Here is a 25,254-nt window from a genome sequence, read left to right as displayed (position 1 = left end):
TATTACAATTTGCACTATACAAGTGGCATTATGGACTTTTTGAAAAGGTAAAGTGTCTCACACCTGGTCAGCACCCAGAGGAAGATGATGCTCTTATGAGCAGTGGTTTCTCTAAAACTGTAGTCCGGAGGAGGGGTCTGATAGTAGGTCTGAGGTGGACAGGAAGGACAGTTAGTAGTGTCCAAAGTTTGTATTTTGTGCTGAACTGATCCTTTAACGTTACTATCCAAAGCCTACAGTTTTGTTTACCAGCTGGCACAGTCTTTAATCAGAGTAATTTTGCAAATCATGCTTTACTGACAGATGCAAATTATTTCCTCATAGCTCCTCACCCAAACTGTGCAGAGGGGTAGTGTTAATAATACCTAGAAAAACCTGCTTAAAGGAATATGTCGTGTCAGAATGGATCTCAGTTGAACTGGAACAATGAGATGCAGCTGCTATGACGAAAACGCCACCCAAACATATAGATGGTTGAATCTTTCCTTATCGAGCCTTACCTCTACAGCGTCGTAGGCATCCAGAAACAAGTTCCTGCTGCTGATGCTGCAGTAGATACAGCCCATGGTCATGTAGACGCAGAAGGAGAAGAAGTAGCGATGGTTGAAATGTCCCACGCAGTTATTCAACCAGGCTGGAAAGAGCTCAGTTCAATACGTGTAACAAGCGGGAACACCAGGAGACACCAAAACAAAAAGTGAACAGAATAAAAGTCATTTTCATGAGTTTTTCCTCGCTCAAAGGATACGACAGTGGTGGTCCATCTTCAAAACACACCTGCAATATAGCAAACATTTTAATATGATAAAAGAAAACAAACATATAAAACACGCCAACTCTCCACATTGGAACTACGTGAAGAACTTACACGTTGCAGATGCTGCAGTGGTGTGTCCTCGGTGGTTTGGGAGTGATGCATTTCTTACAGATGGACACAAAAGGGAAGGGACTTTTGTCCTAAAATAGAAAAAAAAAATGCAGCTTGACAAAAGCTCTTCTGTCATCTTCAGAAAATACCACAGCCTGTACATAAAAGATGGAATGATGGACCGCTGGGTCTGAGAAGTGACACATAAACCTGCATTCTTTCTAACGACCATCAGGGGCAGTTCCTCTGCTTTTAAAAAGTCCAATTGTATAAGTGTTTATAAAAAAAAACACTTTACCTACTTCTCACTTGATTTATGACCTTAGTAAATTATTTCACAGGTTTGATGTCTTTTGTTACAATGTTATGTTTTGTGAAAAGGTTTTTGCCTTTTCTGATTTCTACATTTTTTGACTATTTGAATATTTCAGATGAAACTAATTTTAATATTAGACAAAGGTAACCTGAGTAAATACAAAACGCTGTATTTAAAGTCAAGATTTCATTCATTAAGGAAAAAAAAAAGGTCACTCCAAGAGTGCAGCAACGGCTCATCCAGGAGGTCACAAAAGAATCAGAACAACATCTAAAGCAGACTTCAACTTGTCTCGGTTAACCCTTTAAGACCTACCATAGAACCAAGTCCGCCAGAGCTTATATTATATTTTTACATGTTGTGGAGCCATTTTTGGGAGCGTTTCAAGTTGCTATACATCAATACAACCATTATAGCCCAAATTTTAATAATATGTCTGCATTAAGTGCATAGTAATTACATAAATTACAAAAAAGTGCAATAAACTACAAAAAAAATTGAAAATCGTTTTGGTTTTTTTAACATATATTTCTAGTTAGAGAAACTTAAGAGGTTTATCCCTCAAAACTGTAAATACAAAAAAGTTGCACAAAATAGTTTCCCACCACAGGAAATTTATTTTGAGTGTCTTCATAGTTTTATTTTTGAAATACACCAATTTTTATTTACTACAGGAAAAACGAAAATAAATATTATAATGCAAATTTGCAAAAAAACAGCATATGCATCAAAATAAACTATTTCCAGCAGTGCAATATGACTTCTAAGCATCCCAGAAACGACACAGAAAGTCATAAAGTCAAACATAACTTTTAAAACACCAGTATAGGCTGATGGGGCCCTGAAGGTGAAAAACTACATTTCCGAGAAAATGACGTCACTTCCGGTTTCGGGCAGGTAATGGCGGACGTGCGATAGTTTGCGCTGATGATCTATTCTAACATAGGAAGTGTTACGAACAGCTGATCGGATCGGTAAAGCGTGTTTCTGGAATATTGTGTTTTTATTGCTGCAAGTGGTTTTTATGCCATTTTTGCAAAGCTATATGTGGAAGGAAACTGTGACCTAGGACAAGCTGATGGCATAAGATGTAAGTACAACTCCTCTGGTTTCATGTGCAAAAAAAATTATTGCGCTAGCTTACCTGGTTGCAGTTCTACCGGGATTTAAAAATAGTTACGCAAAACAGAGCGTGCCCGCTCTGACCAGCTTTAAAGGGTTAAAGTCAGACTTCATGATACAACAATAAGAAAGAGATTGGGCAAAAATGGCCTCCACGGGAGAGATCCAAGGAGAAAACCACTGCTGATCAAAAATAACACAAAGGCCAGTCTCATATTTGCCAAAAAACATCTTAATGATCCCCAAGTCTTTTGGGCAAATACTCTGATGAGACAAAAGGTTACATCTGACGTAAAACTAACACAGAATTTCTAACCATCAGTTAATGGCCTGAAGCTCAAGAACACATGGGTATGCAGCAGAACAATGGTAAACACACCAGCAAGTCAACCTTCGAAAGGCTCAAAAAGACAAACTGAAGGTTTTGGAGCGGCCAAGTTAAAGTTTGGACTTCAATCCAATCGAGACGCTTTAGCATGACCTTAGCATGACCTTAAACCGACCGTTCGTGCTCAAAACCTGTCCAGTGTGACTGAATCAAAAGAATTCCTCCACAGCCATTAGAAAGCCACATAGCCAATTATCACAAATGCTTGACTGCAATTCTTGCTACAAAGGGTGGCACAACCAGTTATTAGGTTTACGAGGCAACTACCTTTCCACACAGGGGCAGGTAAGTTTGGATAACTTCTGCCTAATTAAATAAAATCATTAAAAAAAATTCATTTTCTTGGGTTATGTAACATATAAACATGTAAGTGTGACAAATATGCAAAAAAAAAAACCCCTAAGAAATCAGAAATACTTTTGTATGTAGATTTTTACTTTATGATTTTATGATTTGTTAATATTCAAAAAGTAATTCAATTACAGTCTTTGAAATATAATCACCCTATCTCAAAAAATACCTACAAACCAACGCATAAACCAAAAAAGAAATGTTTTAAATGTTAAAAAGTATTCACATTTGTACTTAAAAAAATGTAAAAATCAATGATGGCAGCAGAATAAGTCACTATGTCAGCCTCTGAGGAGTGTGACTCCTACCTTTGGTGGGTGTCCTGGAGAGGTGGTGGTCGCTTTGTAATAATGGAACACCACCATAATGAGAAGCCAGTGGCCACAACAGAGGTGCCACACAATCCAGTGTGCAGGGTAAGTGCTGACGATCATGGGAAGGACAAACAGGTAGACAATGACCACAACTGAGGATGTCAGCAAGACGACAAGACAGACAAACACCTGGGAGGGTAAGAGAAGGAAAAATGATTAAGGAAAGCAGCAGCAGGCGTGGGAATCAAGAGAGGAGGGAAGTGAGCTTACCACTCCAAACCAGTGGGTCACGTTGTCCACTATCCAATAAACGGGTTCAAAAGCACAGTCCAGCAGAGTGTCTGAGTTGGTGAGGCTGTTGAAGTACAGTGACTTGAGCAGGAGCTTGCTGTAACGCCACACCTCTGACAACCTGCCGCCGATCCCCGCTTTGGTACCCCCGCCTTGGCCCCCCCTCTGCGTGCGGCACAGCCAGCACCAGCGCAGCGCCAGTCGCATGGCTCGGGAGAGCTGCCACCTCCAGCTGCTGCTCACACGCATGCCACCACCGCCACTGCCTCCTCTCCTACACACTCTGCCTTCTAAACACACGCAGACACACAGACACACAGACCAGCAGTTAGAAACACAGGCCGCATAAAACAGCAGCTCCTCGTAACGCAGCCTGACAGATGCGGAGCTTTCCATCGTCACCAAGTGCTTGTTGAGAGCTCCCAGTGTATCTGAGAAGGCAGGCAACAGGAAGACTAGTGAGCTTTATAGAGGACAAGGGATCCCTTTCCCAGAAAGTGTTCCCTTTCCCTAGAAAACACTGAAGTTACTCAAGTACAGTAACAGCATCTCCTGTGTGACATATGCCCATCAAAGCACACAAGGACAAGGGCTATCAGGTAAGGAGTTACGCCCATCAGCCCCTACAAATAAACTTCTCCTCTTAATAATTGAAGGCAAATCTTCATCTGCAGGCCAAAAACCTATTGGGGACTCTCAGGGGAGATGCAGATTGGTAACCTTATAAGAGGGAAACGCAAACGGACGTCTTAAGGAAAATAAAGTGGCCACCTGATCCTGGAGCATCGGGTCATGAAAGTGAGTATTGGTTACACAGATAAGACTTGTTCAGGTTCTCCAAAACAGGATGGCATTAATAATGAGAGCGCATCTCTCATTATTTACATTTAAAAGAAGATGAAAATAAGACGGGACATCCAGCAACAGGTGACATGTACAGATCTGTCAAGTTTAACATAATCGCATAAGTCAGGGACTACATGTAACATACAGAAACATTAGACAAATTCTTGTTGAGAGGGCCTTTACTTCCTTTACTTCAGCAATAAAGAGAGCGAACACGATTTCTGGTTGTGTGACAAGTTGAACGAGTCTCACCACTGCACAGGAAGGCTGGTGGGCGTCTGAAGGGTGTTTGAAGGGCATAATATTAACGTGCATGGTTGTATCTGACAGACAGAAGGAGATCGTGCCACACAGATGGGGGATTCATGGGAGAAGAAGCAGTCTCTATGGCAACCTGCTGCCCTAAATCTGGACTTAGATAGAATAAGGTCACTACCTCACAGTCTCACTATAATAAGCTTTACTTTGTCCTCTTCCTCTGCACTGTCTTCTGTGAGTCAGAGAGGAGGAGGGGGGATTGTCTGATATTTTTCACTTGTAGTCAGCAGCTTGCTTTTTCATGTTTTTGGATTCTGGATATTGGAAATGTTCAAAGAATATCATTCACTATTTCTGAAACTGATTAATTAAACACAGACACGGAGATAATCTTAAGTATAGCCCTGTCTTCAGTCCCTTTGATAGCAGCTTTAGTGACTGTGATGTGGTTTGCGCATTATTGATCATGCTGCTGGATGAAAGGTTTTTATTTCACTTCTTCAGCTTCAAGTTATAAAACTAATGGAGACTGTGAATCAGAGTCTGACTCTTTGCCACCTTCAGCTTGACATGAAGTGAGATCACAAGAACACTTTCGTGCTATCATATTATAAAAATCATCAAACCGGCGTCTACACTGCGCTGCTGGATGAATGGAAACTGATGGATGTTTCACAGGAAGGTCCGGCTGAGTCAAATGAACACAAGAGGTCTCCACTTGGTCATCACTTTGACATGTAAGCCATACATTGTGCTCAGACCCCACCACAGTTCAAAGTTTATCAAATCACAGTTCTGCTATTGGTTTTAATGTTATTATATTTTTTAAAAAAAACAACAACAACAAAACATGTTTCTCACAGTGACTGGTTATGACTGATGAAGTCTACATATAAAAGACAAAACAGTATTACTAATGGCCACAGGACTACAACCAGTTTGACTCGTGTCCATTATATCCAAACAGTCAGACATGTCACACTTTAACGCTAGCTGGCTAGCTGCTAGCTAACTGTAGCCGCTTCCAAACGCCAGCCTTTACGTGTTTGTTTTAATAGAAACTATTTGCCGCCCCGAGCCAAACTTAACATCGCTAGACTGTACCTGGTCAGGAGAACTGGGCAGACAGACCTGCAGCACCACGGTCAGGTCATGGTTCGGCTGAACTGGAACCTGCAGCTACTCCCCTAACTGCAGCAATCAGACTGTAAGCGGCGAGACTCACGAAGAAGATCGTGTATTGACGAGATGAGTTGCTTGACAGCAGCAAAGCTGGCAGCTTGTTCTGTTCTGGCTTCTAGACTGGAGTGCTAGCGAAATATCTGGAAAATATTTGTAAGGAAAAGTGTGCCAGGAGTTGACAGCAACAGTCAGAATTATGGTAAAATCAGTAGCGTTAAACATAAAAAGTCGCTACCCGGTATATTGTTCCAAAGTGGCGCCTCCTGTCTATTTGTTCTCTTCTGTGGCGAAAGTGCGTCGAAAGCTCGCAATATATCCTGGGAAATGAAGTTGTATTTTGCGATAGTTCATTAAAATGCCTCTTAAATCACGCTGTCTTCGTAAAAAATTATAAATGAAACTTAAATACATATTCACAGCGGTATCCATTAAGTGTGGCGGCGATAGATATTTAACTAACCCCTCGACTGTGGAAAAAAAACCACCCAAATTAAATTAACTTCCGAGCTGAGGCCTGAGGTGTCATATGATGCAGAAAAATGGCTGCAGTGCAGTGGTAAGATGTTGTCTTCTTATTTTACAAACGGTTTATTAACAACTTAAATCTTTAGTATTTAAACACTGAGCCACGCACACACGTGTAGCGTAGATACGATTGTCGTGCGTTTAATGTCCAGTTAGCGTCGTAAACTAAATGTCAACTTTTTTCAGGCTTGCAACATAACATTAAAGACGAAGAAGCTTTTTATGGTATTATTATGACTGTGACTTTGAATCAGACGCCTTCTTCGGTTACGGTGTAGATTTGGCTTATAACGACATTTTCCCTCCTCGTCTTTTCTGACGATTTTTCACTAGTTCTGCATTTGCCTTGGGTCATTGTCACTGCTGGCCGCAGATACCTGGACCCTACAGAGATTGTACAGGTAGTCAAACTCCTCCAAGATGGCATATTAATAGGTGCCACTGCCACAAGTTTTTGTATGTCTTCTAGCACAGTCTCAAGAGCATGGAGGGGATTTCAGGACACAGGATCGGAGAAGGTCCTTAACCAATCAGCAGGATCACTATCTGCTCTTTTGTGAGGAGCAGGATGAGAACTGTCAGAGCTCCAGCAGGACCCTGGTGTCAATGTCTCTGATCAAACAATCAGAAACAAACTGCATGAAGCTGGCTTGATTGTCCAGCATGGTCTAGTGGGCCCTGTACTCACTGCACAGCACTGTGACATTTACACTGGCATTTCCCATTGAGTACCAGACCTGGCAGGTCCACTGGCACCCTGTTCTTTTCACAGATGAGAGCAGGTTCACCCTGAGCACATGTGACAGGCATGAAAGAGTCTGTAGAAGTTATCGAGAACATGATGCTGCCTGTAATGTTGTTCACTGTGAGTGGTATGGTGGGTGGTGGCTCAGTAATGCTTTTGGGAGACATATACATGGATGGACGTGCACTCTAACTCTACAGGCAGTGACACCCTGACTGCCATCAGGTATCAAGATGAAACCTTTGAGCCCTACATTGGTGCAGTGGGTCCCAGATTTCTCCTGGTGCACAACAATGCCCAGCCTCATGTGTTGAGAGTATGCAGGCAGTTCCTTGAGGATGATACCGATGTCTGGCTTCCACACTTGCCTGACTTAAATTTAGTAGAACACCTCTTGGACTTTGTTTTGGTCCAACTGCCTCTGTCAGGTTGCACCTCAGACTGTCCAGGAGCTCAGTGATGCCCTGGTCCAGATCTCGGAGGAGATCCCCCTGGACACTATCCATCATCTCATCAGGAGCATTCCCCAACATTGTTCGACATACCTACAAGCATGTGGGGGCTATACAAACTACTGAGTACAGTTTTGAGTTAGTGCAATCAAATTTTGTGTGTTTTGAAGCTTTTAGCCATCTGTAGGTTGATAACGTACCATCCTTTCACTCCTTACCCATTACACAGTCCTTATCAGTGTAGATATCCAACATATTTCTCAGAAATGTAGCAGCCATTCACTTTCCTGTACGTTTATTTCTCCAGATTCTTTTAGACTTTTAATTATGAACCACAGACGATGAAATCAGACATTTCTTTGTAATTTCACACATTCTATGCCTTTCTTTCACAGAGTTGTGCCATAATTAGTTTAGCTTTGTTTGTGTGACTGGGTCATGTTCGTCAGTGCTTTATCAACGATAGCAGGACCAAAAAGCTGTCTTATCTCTTTTGCAACCAGGCGTTCGCATGGCCGCAACTATGACACAGAGCTGCAGAGGTGTCGTCTTGAGGCCGCTCTTGTCGATTTTGGAGACTACCACCCACTCAAACCCATCATGGTATCAGTGTTGAGCTGCATCTCTATTCGCTTTAATTCACTGAAAACATGCAGAAACATTGTTGTGGTTTTTTTAATGGGCCTGTGACAGGTTTGACCCTCTCTCAATCCGTCCAGGTGACCGATACAAAGACCCGCCGTGGGACCCGCAAAGGCAGCACCTCTTCCTCTTCATCCTCCTCTTCCTCAGCACCACCAGACCCTCTGAGCTCCATGCTGGACGGGACCGACCCCCTGTCCATGTTTGCCGCGGCCTCGGCCAGCGAGACGCCACCCATGTCCCACAGCAGCTCCACAGGAGTCAGTGACTTGGACAAATGTAAATCCTGAAGCATGTGCTCATTTGAAAGTGACACTAAATAAAGATGTGCTTTCAGGACCTGGGGAGGAGGAAGAGAGAGAAGGAAGAAGAGGCAGTGGGACCAGATTTTGAACCTTGGTCACTGAAGCGAGGGGAAATCCTGGCCAGGTTCACCACCACCGAAAAACTCTCCATAGTGAGTCCTCTATCGTAGCAGCAAGGCTGTTGTTATGCTTACCTCTTACCCAAGGGCCTGCTGTCTCATAATTTAATGCTGCTTGAAAACATAGTGGAAATGAACCTGATGGCTTCACCAATTAACAAAATATTCAAGAGAGTTTAGCACTTTTTTTGATGTTCTAAAATTTAATTATAATTTGTTTTTTCTCCATAGAATCTGTTCATAGGCTCTGACAGAGGTAAGAGCAACCTGTTTCTATCACATATAATGATTTCAGAAAATTTCTGAATGCTTTCAATGTCTATAGTTATCTGTCGTATCGATAAATCCTGTGACAGCATCAGAATATATTCATTTTACTACCTAAATCCTTTCAAATTGCTTTTTTCTGTCTATCATAACCATAAATGGCAGCAAAAACAAAATGGGCAAACAAAAAGAATGTCAGCATCACTTATTAAGTTGTTATTTGGTCTTTAACTTCACAACTTATACATCACTTCCTGTTTTCACTAGGAAAAGCCACCAGTCAAGGATCGGCTGTTTCAGAGAAGGTTCGCACTCGTCTGGAGGAGCTGGATGATCTAGAGGAGGTAGGCGTCCCACTGTTGGCTGGCCTTGCATTATTCTTTCAAGAAATACGATGGGGGATGTTATTGGATCTTCTTGCCTGTGTGTGTGTGCAGGGCTCCCAGAGAGAGCTGCTGAACCTCTCGCAACAGGATTACGCCAACCGCATCGAGGAGCTGAACCAGTCCCTAAAGGAGGCCTGGTCCTCTGACCAGAAGGTCAAAGCCCTGAAGATTGTCATCCAGGTAATGTTTATTTAATTGGTGCTCATTTTAACTGGTGTCGCCTTAATAAATATCACCCCTGATCTGTGATCTGTGCTGCAGTGCTCCAAGCTTCTGTCCGACAATTCGGTGATCCAGTTCTACCCCAGCAAATTTGTTCTCATCACTGATATCCTTGACACATTTGGTCAGTAAAGATTTTTTTCCACAGTTGAACCTGAACAATGTGCAAGTTTTGTGACTCGGGTCCTTGTTGTTTGCAGGCCGGCTGGTGTACGACAGGATCTGGACCATGTGTTCAGACCCACGGCCTTTACCAGGTAAAGTGGAAATGCTGACAATCAACTTAAAGCTTTAAATTCTTCAGAGCATTTAGACGATCCTTGCACCTTCTGAAGTCATGTTGCATTGATTTAGTTTTTGTTAATTCACATTTGACTTTTGTTTGCCACCTCAGATAATTTCACAGTTGAAGATGTGAATGACACCGCAAAGGAGACGTGCCTCAACTGGTTCTACAAGATCGCCTCCATCAGAGAGCTCCTTCCCAGACTGTATCCTTCAACACCCTCACTCAGGATTTCTGTTCATAGTCTGCTTTTGGCTGGAGTTTCATTTACTCGCAGACCTGGTTTTAAAATCAAGTTCAATTCAGTTTTATTTACATAGCACCAAATCTCAACAACAGTCACCTCACCTCTCTTTTAGCAGGAAGTAACCTCCAGCAGAACCAGACTCAGGGAGGAGCACCCATCTGCTGTGACCGGTTAGAGGTGTGGGGAGGGAGACAGGCCAAAAACACAAACTTTGAAAGAGAACCAGATATTAATAATAACGATTAAATGCAAAGTGGCTCAGCTATGTATGTTTGTAAGTAATTTGTATGTAAATTTGGTTCTTTAACCTCGTGATACAGCTATGTTGAAGCTGCCATTCTCAAGTGCAACCGGTTCCTCAACAAATCGTGAGTCCTCACAGTTTATCAGCTGGTTTCCACAAGGATTTTTCTTTAGAAAACGTAAAGATTTAGCAATAATATTTGGAAAATGTCATTTTAATAGCTGTGATGCATCAACCATGTTTGTAAACTGGAATAAAATCGTTTGACATAAAGAAAACACCATCTGTCCTGCCACTGTCCGCAGCGGCATTCAGGAGACCCTTCCTCGGTTGAGTGCCATGGTCAGAGGGATTGGAGACCCTCTGGTGGCTGCATATGCCAGAGCTTACCTCTGCAGGGTGAGATGGACTCTGCTCGTCTTTCCTTAATTTCCCTACCTTGCTGATTGTGTTTCTGGGGTGTCCTATTTAGGCTGTTGTTGCTACATCTGCAACCCACTGTGACCCCAGCTTCTCTCCTTCATGTTATGACTTATTTCTGTCTCCTGTCGTTTGTCGTTGATGCCTCTTTTTTCTGAGTGAGCATATTGCAACTCCTCCTGTCCAGATCAGTTGCCATAAAAAAATGCTGCAAATGCATGAACAATGCTATTTTTGACTTGCGCTGTTTACCAGCTTTGTAGGTTTTGTTTGTTTGACACCTATATCCTTCTTTCCAGGTGGGCATGGAGGTGGCCCCCCACCTGAAAGACAGCCTGAACCGCAACTTCTTCGACCTGCTCGGCACTTTTCGACAGATCAGCAGCGAGAACGTCCGGGCCCAGCTGGTGCTGCAGAGGGTGGAGATGCCCGAGTACCTGACACTCTACTCACCTGCCATCAGCTGGATCCTGCAGTGTATCGCGTACAGAGCTCCAGAGGTATTTACTTAGACTTTATTGAAAAAGTGGAGCTCGGTGAGAGCGTCGCAGGGGCACAACCTCAGTGATGTTTCTGCTTTTAATGCTGCTTGTGTTTCTGTTTCAGTCTCTGCTAACAGAGATGATGGAGAGATGCAAAAAACTGGGAAACAAGTGAGTGCTTTAAAATTATTAGTAGCTGTTTCTTGTCATGTGATTTACCTGGAAGTGTCACGATCCTTTTATTTCACAGAAATGACCGTTATTAGCATGGGTTTAGCTAAAGTTGTCACAGAATGTATGGCACAGCACTAATTCATCTTTGCTTTCCCACAGTGCTTTGCTTTTGAATTCAGTAATGAGGGCGTTCAGGCCAGAGTTTGTTGCAGCCAGAGCCACAGACTTCATCGGTATGATCAAAGACTGCGACGAGGCCGGCTTCCCAAAGGTCAGAGAACGTTTCATGTTCACTGCATCTTTTTTCTTACCTTGGTTAAAAACAAAGAAGTCATCTTCTGTTTATTGGATGTGGGGAAATAAGTACAAGATAAAAAATACTTATGAAAAACAACTTGGCAGTAACACAATTTAAAATATCCCAGAGCAAAACAGCTTGGAAAGGGAAAACAATTACACCACAAAAATCATGTCAGAGCTCAGTGAATTAAAGTCTAAATATGGACACAATAAGGAGCTCAAAGCTAAAATGAATGCAGGTATTGTTGGTATGAGGTCAGTGGAAATGAAACTGATGTGCTCAGCTGTATGTGCAGGAAGTGATGCAGAAGGTCTACAGCCACAGTTACATGGCCTCTGCATCAGCTAATGGAGGAATCCAGACAGTGTGTTGATTCCAGCTGGATTCAAACAGCAACACTGATGACAAATTCTCTCCACTCCTTTCCCATGATGATGGCCAGATCTGAAACCTCTCTGTTTCCTCTACAGCTCCTCCAGGATTATAGTCAACACAATCAACTGGTGAAAATTCCTTACTGCCAATAATTTAATGGGAAGGTTTAGAAAAGCTGAAGAAAAAGTAGTCATTACACCTTCACATAATTCACAACGAGTATGAAAAATCAATCTCATTGGGTAATAAAGTCATTAAAATATATAAAGGATAGAGGCAGATGTTCAGGTCATTGTCTAAATCTTTTTGGAATGAATTTTGTCTCCTTTTCAGCATCTGTTGTTTGGCTCTCTGGGTCGCAGCCTGGCGTCTGCCGATCCTCCAGAATCCGAGAGGCTGACGATCCTGAATGAAGCCTGGAAAGTCATCACCAAAGTCCGCAGTCCTCAGGTTCTGAACCGCTGACAGTAGTTTTCAAAAGGTCCCGTTATTCCTGCCAGAATGTTCCAGATTGTTACTGAAAATCTCATTTTGGTTTGCAGGACTACATCAACTGTGCTGAAATCTGGGTGGAGTTTACCTGCAGACACTTTACAGTGAGTAGAAAGCAGTCAAACACAAATTTTATTTATTTATGTTTTGGAAATGCACTACCTTTCTTAATCCTCTCTCTGCGTGACTGTCAGAAACGGGAGGTCAACACGATTTTGGCTGACATCATCAAACACATGACCCCTGACCGAGCATTCGAGGACGCCTACCCTCAGGTTGGTGCACGATGCTTCCCTGAATCTCTGCTACTCTCCATCCTCCTCTTTCCTTCTGCTCTGTACTAACTGTCTCGTGTCTGTTCTGCGTGTAGCTGCAGTCGGTGATCAGGAAGATCCTCACCTACTTCCACGACTTCTCTGTCCTCTTCTCCATGGTGAGCTTCTACAGCTTGAGCTGCAACAATGAAACTGTGATTCCAGTGCCATAAGTCGAGCTACATTTTCAGTTTTTGCTCTTTTCGGTTCTTCAGGAGCGATTCCTGCCGTTCCTGGACATGTTCCAGAAGGACAGCGTGAGGGTGGAGGTCTGCAAATCCATCATGGAGGTCTTCATCAAGTAAGAGTTCGTTAAAGTCATGAGATTATTGAGAGTTGTGGCAGAAACGTTGATGTTTCGTATTGATGTTCTACTCTGTTCTCTGGCCTTTAGACACCAGGTGGAGCTCACCAGAGACCCGGTGATCCTCAACGCCATGCTGCACATCTGCAAGACCATGCACGACTCTGTCAAGTAGGGTATTCGTTTGTGTGTGTTATACAGACGTATGCTACTTTCATATCTGTGACTTAAAGTCGTCGTTTCAGCTGTGTTCGTGCGGTAGCGCATTTATTTTTCTCTTTGTCTTGAAGTGCTCTTACTCTCGAAGACGAGAAAAGATCTTTGGCTCTGCTGATCATCGGCTTCATCCGCATGGTGAGATTATCACATCTATTATATTATGTCAACAACAATCACAACTGCTGTTTCGGCCTCTTGTATTGCATTGTTTTGATCTGCATCTGTTGTTTTTGTTTCAATTTTGGGGTTACATTTTTTTTTTCTCTGCACTTCAGGTTTCCTTTGGTCGTGACTTTGAGCAGCAGTTGAGTTTCTGTGTGGAGGCTAGAGCCACCTTCTGTAACCTGGAGCCTGTCCTGGTGCAACTCATTCATGTAAGCCTGTGTTTGGCATTTCAGCATTAAGTGACAGAAGCCACAACGCCATCTCCTTCATGTAACCTTGTCGTTTACAGACGGTGAACCAGCTGGCCATGGAGACCAGGAGGGTGATGAGAGGGAATCACTCCCGCAAGACCGCTGCTTTCGTCAGAGTGAGTCCACACATGCAGTCTCTAATCATTTCACATCACCGTACGTTCCTCTTGGATGACTTTTTAGCAATGCCAAAGGAAAAGTCAAAAAACCACAGACTGTATATAAAAGACAGTCAACATTAGCATTTTGGCTAATGCTAATTTATCACCTAATGCTAGCAAGCTTTTTTTATAGGCCTGTCTTACAGAAATAACATTGCATGAAATTTTCCTCTCCCTCTCTCTTTTAGGCATGTGCCGCCTACAGTTTCATCACCATCCCGTCTCTCAGCAGCATCTTCAGTCGACTCAGCCTCTACCTGTTGTCCGGTCAGGTTGCTTTGGCCAATCAGTGTCTGTCCCAGGGTAAGTAGCTGTCTCATTCGAGATTTAAGTTTAAGATTTAGTTGATCAAAACTTGTGTCCCTAATGTTTTTACTGTATTGCGATCATTTCTGTTTCTCTTGTCCTTCCCACGCCTTTTCTGACTCGTTCTCCACCTTCCTTCTTCCAGCCGATGCTTTCCTAAAGGCAGCCGTAAGCATTCTTCCGGAGGTTCCTCGCTCCATCAGCGTGGAGGGAAAACTTCGCTCTTCTGAAAGCTTCCTCGTGGACTTTATCAACAGCTTCTTGGCAACGCTGCTGGTTATCCCGGTAAGGTTCATTACGGTTCAGAGGTGGGTTTACAGGAGACGGACCACACCTGTAATCGCCCATTTTTGTCTCAGTTCAGCTTGACAAATGTTTTGATTTTTGTTGTTGTTGTCTTTTAACAGGACCATCCAGAGCATGGGGTGCTCTACTTAGTCCGGGGTCTGCTCAACATGGTCCAGGATTATACCTGGGAAGACAACAGCGATGCAAAGGTGCGGGTTTACATCAGTGCTCTGCCCCTGCTGGCAGCCATGAGCCAGGAAACCTATCTGTACTCTATCCCCAAAGGTAACGGCACACACGTAAACACTGAATTTACATCAGAGAGCTCTAACAAAGACAGACTTTTACAGATTTTCTCCAGGCTAATTTCTGTAAGCCCTAAAAGTTAAGAGTTTCACGCGTTGAGCTTTTACTTGTGACGTTTCCTGTTCTTGTCACATGTACAGTTGAGGACAGTGCTGTTTTCAACAAGTCTCTCACACGTCTCCAGAGGGATTCCAGTCCATTCTTTTTTTTTAAGGAATCTCTCAAGCTCTTCTTTATCTCTCTATTGCCAAGAAAGCTATATTTTGAAATTGGAAATCCAAAAGATCACTACTCCCGAACCACTGGATCAGTCTTATTACAGAATACGTGACTTTAGAGAGAATAATGTATTACCACAGAAATAATATATCTTCATTTAATGACATCTGCTACATGCTTCTGACTTATCTCGGTTTGGATCAGACGCCAGGGGCTGAAACCAAGCACATCTCCACAAACACACAAACTTACAACTTACTGTTGTGTATCGTAACTGATCGTCCTCAATCTTATTAAGATTTTTTATTAACATGGTTATTAGATATTAGATATGTGTGTGTGTGTGTGTATAGATAGATAGATATATAATTTATTTTATTTATATATAGAGATATATATAATTTATTTAATATTATGTATTAGCTAATGTATTACTATTACATATTACAATGTTTTAGATAGACATGTAAATACCCCACAAATAAAAAGCAGTAGTATTGTCGAGGAGGGAAATTATTTTACTGCTATTGTCAAATAATTGTCATTGCATTAATAATATAATCTGCAGCATGGATATTGCATTCCAAGGTTTAAACAGTGTCTCTTTCAGAAAGACTGAGTTGCAGGCTGACAGGAAGTTGTATGCAGAAGTGAAACCAGGAAGTTATTTTGAGCCGCAGGCTAAGACGAGGCTTTAACAATGTAACAGATAGCTTTAAGAAGGCCTTAAGCAGCTATGACTATTTTATACACAATGCATATCTGTGCTTATTAAAGAGTTGGAGCTCGGTCAATTAATTGGGGGTCGGAAGCTTTGTTCGGCGCGATGTTCGGACAATCTATTGTGCAAGTGACTTGGAGCCAGAGAAGGAATTGCAATACATGCTTACAGAACACTTATATATCAGATCATTTTATATTAAGGTTTTAGTAGAGGTTCTTGATTAAAACATTTATTTAGTAGAAGACATACACATAGTCTCAGTGAGCTTCTGGTCTGGTAAAAGGTCAGAAGTGCAACAGGTGAATTGAGAAAGAGCATTTGAGGACGAGACACAGACAGTAGGTGAAGAGATGACACAAAGAGCATGTGAGGTCAACACACACACACACACACACACTTTAAATTAGATTTATTTAGAGGAGAGGTTAGTTATGTTTGGCTGTAACTGCAAAATTGTCTTGGTAAAAGAGGAACCGTTTCTTGGTGTCTCGGCAAGAAAGAGGAACAAGACAAGAACTGAAAGGTAGACAGGAAGGGCTAGCCATGAAAATAGAAGATGATTTTCTAGGTGAAAAGTCAATGATGATGTTGATCTGATCTATGTATAAAATGTATCTGTGACGTATGAAGGGGCGTCAGTAAATAAACCCTGATGCTATAAAATATCTGTTCATGCTTTGATTAAGTCGAAGACTACTTCCTGTCTGCGTACAGAGTTGTCTTCCCACGCGTGTATTCATTAAAATCTTCGTTTGACTTCACCCGGCCGGATCGGTGTGGTTATTCTTCGATCACCTCTTGTACCCTTCCTCAATATTGAATCTTAACATTTGGGGGCTTCGTCCGGTTATTGAGGAAGGAGAGTTGGAGGTTTGGACGGAGAAATCCGGGGTCTTGGGTGGTCTGACGGGCAGACATGAATTCCAGTGGTCTAAGTGAGTGGGCATAAGCCGGCTTATCCAAAAGGTAAGGCACTACCTGTTGAATTATTTCCAAAGTGTGCCAAATTGGATATGATAAAATTTAAGTCTACTCACTGAAGTTACTGGTGGATGTCTGTTTTGATTTTGATGAGAATGTCATGACAGTACTGAGGATTTAAAGCAGTTGGACTGCTGGTAATGGTTGAATGCGGTTGGACCGCTAAAAGGAAAAGCAGTTGGACTGCTCAGTGTTTTTAGTATCTTAGGGAATTTGGTTATTTTTTGGTTATAAGGTTGGACCTGCTTCAGTCTTACACTTGGTTGGGTGTTTTACTGTTGTTCCAAAGTATTATAAATTACTCAAGAACGCCAGTTGGACTGGTAGGAAGCGCAGAGCCCGGAGGTTACGCTCCCTCCTTGTCGTGGACGCGCGACATTGACCTCTCGGCGAAGAGGGTTAGTTCAGTGTGGTTTAGCTGTGGGGTACAGGGCATCCCGGAATTAAGCTAGGAGATAGAGTCTCCTTACCGTTTGGAACGGTATCTGCGCTTTTTTGGGCAGCAAAGGTTGGACCTTGGGTGTTGGACACTTTTAAATTGAGTTAGGGAGTTTAGAGATGAGGCCAGAAACTGTTGGACAGATACTGGTTAATTGATTACAAAAAAGTTGGACTTTTATCGGTTAGACCGTTAACTTAAATTTTTCGAAATTCGGTAGGTGTTAAAAGGCAGAAAATCTGTGCAGTTGTAAATATAAGACGTCTCTGTATTAAAAAAGATCTCTGTGGGTCGAGTCAGCAATGCACTGACTGCCTGCTGCTATTCTTAGATGAAGAGTGTGTGTGCATGCAAATGAGGCAGCTGATGCAGAGCGCATGAGAGGATTATGCTTTCGGTTTTGTGTGTCATTCAGCTCTATAACTATTGTTTGTAAATGTGGATAAATGTCTGCAATTAAAATGCTGGCTTAGTAAATAATAACATTGTAAATATATGAATGGTGACAGCGTTTCAAAATAGAATATAAGAATTGTTTGTGTTTAAAACCAACGTTTAGGTAAAGAAGATTTAAGGTGGATTTGAAGGCATAAACAAAAAATAAAAGGGTTACAGTCTGCAAGTGTTGTTAATTCATGAGCTGACTGGATGCAGAGTAAGTGGAGTGGTCATCCTGGGAGGATTGAATGATGCTCTAACTCTGTGGTCAAGTCAGACATAGGCTTTAAGCAACCATGAGCCACTAATAAGCGTGACAAATTAATGAGTATGTGTAAATTGAACTTGTTAAATAGTTTTGATAGGAGTAACTCAATGAGCACGCAATAAAGTGGACTTTTTAGGGGCAGTTTATCACTGACACCATAAAAAGCAACTTAATTAGTAGTTCAATAACAAATTGTAAAGATAACCGTTGTTATTTGAAGAGAGAGAGAAAATTCAGGTTACGTATAGTGAATAAATAAGGAAATGTTAATCTCACAGCCCATATTTAGGAGCTCAAAGGGAAAAGGAAAGTCGAGGAAAAGTAGAAAAGTGAGTTTTGAACAAGGAGCTCCTGACCCTGGTTTAAGTCTGCCTCTAATAGCAGGTCCAAAGAACGAACCAGTTTATCGCGCCTATAAGGTGAGAGATTTGGAAGCATTGGTTAAACAACTTCCACCAATAACCAAGGGAGAACATTGGGAAGGAGAAGAATTAGCGCTGGGCGACTTTCGCGCTTTGGCCGGACGTTGTATGCTGGGTGGTGGGTTAGTAGATGTAGAGCAGATAGCTCAAACAACTAGATATGCAAATGACCTGAAATATCATGAGGTGCAGAGTGACTTAGCAGATGCAGTTCGGGAGAAGGACCCAACTCCTAACTCTGGAGCCATTCCAAAAATTATTTGGGATCCCAAAAACACACCCAGAGAGTGTTTAGCTAAAGCAAAGGAACAATGGTTGTTAGGAACAGGAATACATCCGGGGAAGGAGGGTGAAAGTAGAGCGTGGTTTCGTTCGGCAGTGCTGGCAGGGCTGCCCAACCAGGTTGCAGTTGACTTGGAAAAGAACCCAGATTTTGCCGTTGCAGACTCGGTGCAGTGGGAGAGACATGTGACCCACAGACTTCAGCAGGAACAGGATTTGACGAACAAACAAAAGAAAGAGTTAGATGAAGTACAGGCGCAGCTGCTTAGGCTGCAGCTGGGTGAGGCTCGCGAAAAATATAATGCGAAGAAAAAAGAACTGAAAGAACTAAATAAGACTATAATGGTGGCAAGGTCTCAGCCCGATCCTGTGCCTGACTGGCCAGATCAGGATCCGGGTCTCTACCCTGATGACCGTTGGCCCGCCAATGCACCAAGGCAGCGTCAACCCGTAGGGAATTGGGGGACCGGTGGACCGCAGAGAGGGCGTGGTGGATCCGTGAGGGGAGGACAAAGGGCTCGGAATCCGGGGAATCCTGGCAGTGTGTCTTGGACTGGCTGTTACAGCTGTGGAGCAGAAGGACACTGGTCCCGAGAATGCCCTGAATCGCAGCGAAATTATCAGAGGCGAGGCTATCAACCCCAGGCACGAGGAGGCCCAAGACAAAGAGTTGCTTACAGGGGAGCACATCAAGCTCCAAACCCGAATGCAGCACCAGCCCCCAGTACCCAGTAGCCGACTGGGGCTGGGAGGGGGAGCAATACTGATGGAGCCCGGAGAAACTGAACAGCGTGGGGACGGCAGAACCTATGCTGTCAATGATGATGATCCAGCATTGACACAGCTGGGAAAACAGACTTTGAAGCACCAATATGTGGTGTCCTCACAGGTGCCTGGAAAATCTCATGGGCAGGGACCTGCTTGTGAAACTGGGATCACCTTCAAAGACTCAATATCTAGTCCAGAACTCTGAACAACCCACTGTCGAAATCTACTGGGGGAGGCTAGTGGAAGAAGGCATTTTGAGACATTATCAGCTGTGGAAACCCTGGGTAATGAGCCTGGCCGTCTATTCCCCCCCGCGAGATCCTTTCCACGTTACACTCTTTTATGATAGGGAAGATAACGATATCTATTGGGAACAGTTCCAGTCTGATCTTGAGGGACAGACGTGGAATGTGCAAACACATAACATTTATGTTGGACCAGAAGGTGTGGCCGCGGCTGTGAAATTTACTGATGAACAACTGCCTTGGTACAATGTGGGAGAGGATTCAGCCCCTCACATTACATTGGCGGTCCACGAGGGTCATGGGCCAAGAGATCTGGGACCAATGGTCAAGCGGGCGCTGGACAACGCATGCTGGCAAAGCACCCAAATTCCAAACGTCTGGTATGCACCAAAATGTAAAATATATCGCATAACTTGTTTGTCCAACGATGCAGTGATCTTAGAACATAAAGAAATCTCCAGAATACATGGCAGGGAAAGAGTGGATCATCCTGATGCAGTAGCTGAGCTCTCAAAATTGCCTGGTACTTTGTGGTCCGCAGGGCCCACAGATGTAGGTCTAGCTAACTGTTCGCCTGTCCTGTTCCGGCTGAAGTCTGACATACCATTTAACAGACCATAATAGAAGCACAAAACTGAAGACCAAAAGTGGTTCACATGTATTGACCTAGCGAATGCATTCTTTTGTCTCCCACTGCACGAGTCACTCAGAGACATTTTCTCATTCACATACAGAGGCCGCAAATTTAGGTACACACGCCTACCACAAGGCTTTGCACTCTCACCAGGAATTTTTAATCAGGTGTTGAAAGAGACATTGTCCCCATGTCAACTGCCAGGGGGCTGTACATTAATAGAGTATGTTGATGATCTTTTTATTGCAGCCCCGTCAGCAGCGGCCTGTACGGCAGCATCGCTCGTGGTGTTGAACAGATTGGCGGAGTGTGGCTTCAAAGTGAGCAAAGAAAAACTGCAGTTGGTCCGGCCAGAGGTAACATTCCTGGGCCGGGTGATCGCACACAGATCAGTGGGGTTAATGAACACACACAGAGACCAAATTCTGACACATCCAAAACCAAGAACTGTGAAGGAGTTGCTTTCCTTTCTTGGCTTGACAGGTTACAGCAGGCAGTTCATTCCGAACTATGCGGGTAAAACGGCCCCTTTAAGGGACCTGATCAAGAAAGTTGGTGTTCGAAATCTGAAGGCTGAATTGCCTTGGACGCCGGACACAGAGACAGCGTTCATTTCACTAAAACAGGATTTGTCAAGAGCCACAGATCTGGCCACACCTAACTATGATGAGGCATTTTATCTTGATGTTTCAGAAACAAAGGGAGTTGTGAATGGTGTGTTGTTTCAGAAAAAAGGGGGAGGTAGGGATGTACTTATGTATGTTAGCATAAGATTAAATTCAACAGAAGCAAGGCATCCCACATGCACACAACACGCAGCAGGAGTAGCAAAGATAATTCAGAAAACAGCACATATAGTGAGGGAACACCCACTGAAAGTGCTTACTACACACAGTGTAGTGGCCTATGTGAACTCACAGGCATTCACAATGACTCCACTGACGCAACAAAGGTTCAGCAAAATTTTAGAGGCACCAAATCTGATATTCACACATGAAGGAATAAATATGGCGGACCTAATGGGGTCAGGAGAACCACATGACTGTATTAAGAAAGCCCAGGTTGAAGGAAAAATCGAGGGATAACAGTCGGCCCAGAGAGCTGAAGTGATAGCCCTAACTCGAGCCCTGAGGTTGGCTAAAAACATGAGAGTGAACATCTACACTGACTCAGCATATGCGTTTGGAGCAGCTCATGTGGAACTGGCTCAGTGGAAGAGAGCCGGGTTCAGAACGGCCACTAATGCACCCATCTGTCACAAAAAGGCCCTGGAGGACCCAGACGAGGTAAGTATTATAAAATGCAAAGGCCACTCACAAGCAGACAGTATGGTGGCAAGAGGAAATCAGAAAGCTGACGAAGCCGCAAAGGAAGCAGCGGGCTACAAAGGACAGAGACAACTGGTGCAGGTAACCCCAGAAGAGGAGGTTAGCACTAACAGCATGGAAGAAGTTAGACAGGCTCAGGAGGAGACATCCCCAGAGGAAAAGGGGGTGTGGGAAAACAAAGGAGCCTGGCAAGATGGCGGTTTGTGGAGGGGGCCAGATGGGCGTCCCGCTTTAACGGCCAAAATGGCGGAACAAAAGGTGAATGAGGCTCACGGGCTTGGTCACGTGGGAGTGGAACAGATGGAGAGAAATTTGTGCCGATGGTGGCATCCTGATTTGAGAAGGATGATACTGGAAAAGGCCAGAACGTGCCTAATTTGTGGGGCACACAACCCAAAGCCAGCAGTAAAACCTGAAGCTGGTAAGTTTCTCATGCCAGGAAGGCCAGGAGAAGAGGTCGTGATTGATTATACCGACATGATTGATACAGTCCCATCTGGGGTGAGGTATTTGTTGGTGTGTGTGGATGTTCTGACTGGATGGCCCGAAGCATAGAGAGGATGAACCTAAATTTGAAAAACAAGTTGGCTAAAATTTGTGCGCAGACAGGGCTAAATTGGGTCGCAGCCCTGCCCATTGCTTTGATGACCATAAGATGTTTATGATGATGTTAACTTTGTATTTCAGGAGCAGTTATAACTATTTTATACATATTGCATTTTGTGCTTTTAAAGGAGTTGTGGCTCAAATTTGTCTCTGGAGGGTCATGAGCCTTTGGCTAGCGCTATGATTAGCCAATCTACTGTGAGGATAATATGAGTTCATGAAGGATTGCACACGCTTACAGACACAGAGTTAAGAAACACACATGACAGTATTGATTCCAGGCAAAAGGCCCTAAATTCATTTAGCTTTTAACTGAACTTAAAGAAGGACCAAAGAGGAAGGAAAGCATATATTTTGGTTAAGTCTGATACATTAGAATTAGAAGGTATTGTTACATTAAGGGAGCAAAATGAAATAAAAAGGTTATACCAAAACAGGTGATAACATAGGAAATGTGAGGTTTTAAAATGAAGTTAGTGTTAACACATAGGAGTTGTTTCAAGGCAGCATTTAGCTATGATGAAATGTATACAGGAGTAATTGCTTATATGCTTAAACTTAATTGATTAAAGTGGTTGTTTTCTTTTGGAGTAGATTAACTTGCAGCAGCGACAACTTGTGCACAGGATGTTGATGATCAGATAAGGGAAAGTAGAGCGAGCAACTGGACGTGAAACCAGCGCTTAAAAGAATTTTAGAATGACGAGTAACGTTGAAGAGTATACATAAATACAAGTCAATAAGTTAAGAAGATAATTAGGATCAGGCTTTTGATTAAAGAGTCCCAGATAGGATAAGTTAGGGAGATGCAAGAAAAGGTGTTTTGTTTCCTTTGCAGAAGATTGATCTCGGCGACCACAGGAGGGGCGAGGATCCTGGAGATCTCGAGGTTCGAGACCACCAGAGAAGGGTCTGCGTGAGGACACAATGTATTGTGACCTCTGGTGTTCCAGAGGTCAAAAGGGGGAGTGTCGAGGAGGGAAATTATTTTACTGCTATTGTCAAATAATTGTCATTGCATTAATAATATAATCTGCAGCATGGATATTGCATTCCAAGGTTTAAACAGTGTCTCTTTCAGAAAGACTGAGTTGCAGGCTGACAGGAAGTTGTATGCAGAAGTGAAACCAGGAAGTTATTTTGAGCCGCAGGCTAAGACGAGGCTTTAACAATGTAACAGATAGCTTTAAGAAGGCCTTAAGCAGCTATGACTATTTTATACACAATGCATATCTGTGCTTATTAAAGAGTTGGAGCTCGGTCAATTAATTGGGGGTCGGAAGCTTTGTTCGGCGCGATGTTCGGACAATCTATTGTGCAAGTGACTTGGAGCCAGAGAAGGAATTGCAATACATGCTTACAGAACACTTATATATCAGATCATTTTATATTAAGGTTTTAGTAGAGGTTCTTGATTAAAACATTTATTTAGTAGAAGACATACACATAGTCTCAGTGAGCTTCTGGTCTGGTAAAAGGTCAGAAGTGCAACAGGTGAATTGAGAAAGAGCATTTGAGGACGAGACACAGACAGTAGGTGAAGAGATGACACAAAGAGCATGTGAGGTCAACACACACACACACACACACACTTTAAATTAGATTTATTTAGAGGAGAGGTTAGTTATGTTTGGCTGTAACTGCAAAATTGTCTTGGTAAAAGAGGAACCGTTTCTTGGTGTCTCGGCAAGAAAGAGGAACAAGACAAGAACTGAAAGGTAGACAGGAAGGGCTAGCCATGAAAATAGAAGATGATTTTCTAGGTGAAAAGTCAATGATGATGTTGATCTGATCTATGTATAAAATGTATCTGTGACGTATGAAGGGGCGTCAGTAAATAAACCCTGATGCTATAAAATATCTGTTCATGCTTTGATTAAGTCGAAGACTACTTCCTGTCTGCGTACAGAGTTGTCTTCCCACGCGTGTATTCATTAAAATCTTCGTTTGACTTCACCCGGCCGGATCGGTGTGGTTATTCTTCGATCACCTCTTGTACCCTTCCTCAATATTGAATCTTAACAGTATGTAGTAGTAGTATAGTATAAACATACTAGTAGTATGTTTAGAAATGCTAAGGAAATGAAAAAATTAAAGTCCCTTGTTCTGCAAATTCCACAGGGGGGTAATAATTCTGTCTTCATCTGTAGTAAGACAGTGAGGAGTTTTCCCCGTTAATCTAATTATTCTGTTTCCTGGCTCAGTGGATTCTAATGACACGCTCTATGGCGGAGATCCCAAATTCCTATCAGAGATCAACAAGCTGTGTGAGACTCTGATTGGACAGATCCTCGACCACCTGAAGACACTCGGTCGTGATGAGGTGAGGATGCGGTGCTTAGATGTGTCTAAATTCAAAAACAAAAAGCAACTGCTTCCATGGCTGAAGGAATTATTTTAAAGAAAAATAATCTGGTTTTAGTGAAAATCCAGATTTCAAGCTTGCCAAAATCTGGATGCTGTGTAACCAAAGTTATGCTGCCTTCATGTACATGTGGGAATGAAAACCAAAAACTGGAAAACCACGCTGACATGCATTTCCCACTCTCTTGCAGCAGAGCACACGCCGCCAGGGCGCTCTGGCCTTCTCCCTGTTTGGTGTCCTGCTGGCTCACGGTGATCTGAGGAACAACAAGCTGAGCCAGCTGGCAGTCAACCTTTGGAACCTCAGCCACAAACATGGATGCTGCGAGACCCGCACCTCCGTGAGTTCATGTTTCAGAGCACCGAGGCCCACTCTGTACACTTTAAATCTGCTGTATTTGTGAATGCAGCCTCACTGACTTCTCATCTTTGTCTGCTGCAGGTTCGGACTCTGGAGTTCATCAAACATCAGACTCAGCAGCCGGACATGACTCATCTGTCAGATATGGTCCAGAGGCTCACGCTGCAGTCTCGCACCTGAGCTCCACACTCAATGACGTGTTACACTGCTCAATTTAAATTTGTGTAAATAAAACCTAACA

General features: G+C 43.1%; 2 protein-coding genes across 7 annotated transcripts in view; one reads left to right on the top strand and one right to left on the bottom strand.

The window, feature by feature from the left end:
• The window catches only part of zdhhc16b (zDHHC palmitoyltransferase 16b), an 8,302-nt gene extending 2,003 nt beyond the window's left edge, over window positions 1-6,299 (bottom strand). Inside the window, exons 1-8 of one of the 3 annotated variants that reach the window (XM_086302969.1) lie at window positions 6,172-6,299; window positions 5,859-6,076; window positions 3,630-3,940; window positions 3,354-3,548; window positions 869-957; window positions 749-777; window positions 501-634; window positions 64-149 (exon numbers count right to left, since the gene is read on the bottom strand). In XM_086302969.1, coding sequence (XP_086159095.1) covers window positions 64-149; window positions 501-634; window positions 749-777; window positions 869-957; window positions 3,354-3,548; window positions 3,630-3,899 — 803 coding nt within the window. In that variant the 5' untranslated portion in view covers window positions 3,900-3,940; window positions 5,859-6,076; window positions 6,172-6,299. Of the gene's footprint in view, window positions 1-63; window positions 150-500; window positions 635-748; window positions 778-868; window positions 958-3,353; window positions 3,549-3,629; window positions 4,047-5,858 lie in introns of those variants that run through there. The other 2 variants (XM_086302968.1, XM_086302967.1) reach the window with 2 other exon arrangements.
• On the top strand, window positions 6,086-25,254 carry vps35l (VPS35 endosomal protein sorting factor like). 4 transcript variants are annotated; one of them, XM_086302966.1, is made up of 30 exons: window positions 6,086-6,135; window positions 8,162-8,261; window positions 8,378-8,560; window positions 8,638-8,757; window positions 8,956-8,980; window positions 9,259-9,335; window positions 9,429-9,557; window positions 9,639-9,723; window positions 9,800-9,856; window positions 9,994-10,090; window positions 10,453-10,500; window positions 10,682-10,775; window positions 11,096-11,296; window positions 11,403-11,449; window positions 11,612-11,723; window positions 12,462-12,578; window positions 12,671-12,724; window positions 12,815-12,895; window positions 12,991-13,053; window positions 13,150-13,235; window positions 13,329-13,409; window positions 13,529-13,592; window positions 13,733-13,831; window positions 13,912-13,989; window positions 14,223-14,337; window positions 14,486-14,625; window positions 14,748-14,913; window positions 24,493-24,611; window positions 24,844-24,993; window positions 25,095-25,254. In XM_086302966.1, exons 2-30 carry the CDS (start codon window positions 8,259-8,261, stop codon window positions 25,191-25,193), a joined length of 2,790 nt encoding a protein of 929 aa, XP_086159092.1. In that variant the 5' UTR covers window positions 6,086-6,135; window positions 8,162-8,258; the 3' UTR covers window positions 25,194-25,254. The 4 variants fall into 4 exon arrangements, with proteins under 4 accessions (XP_086159092.1, XP_086159091.1, XP_086159090.1 ...); XM_086302965.1 differs by lacking the exon at window positions 6,086-6,135 and adding an exon at window positions 6,267-6,492 and having other exon boundaries at window positions 24,847-24,993; XM_086302964.1 differs by lacking the exon at window positions 6,086-6,135 and adding an exon at window positions 6,270-6,492.

Source organism: Aulonocara sp. 'chitande type north' Nkhata Bay, linkage group LG8 (assembly GCF_057382095.1).
Source record: "Aulonocara sp. 'chitande type north' Nkhata Bay isolate Kocher_YH1m ecotype deep benthic linkage group LG8, A_spYH_male_GT1.1, whole genome shotgun sequence".
NCBI lineage: Eukaryota > Metazoa > Chordata > Actinopteri > Cichliformes > Cichlidae > Aulonocara > Aulonocara sp. 'chitande type north' Nkhata Bay.
This window is presented reverse-complemented; position numbering and strand designations above follow the sequence as displayed.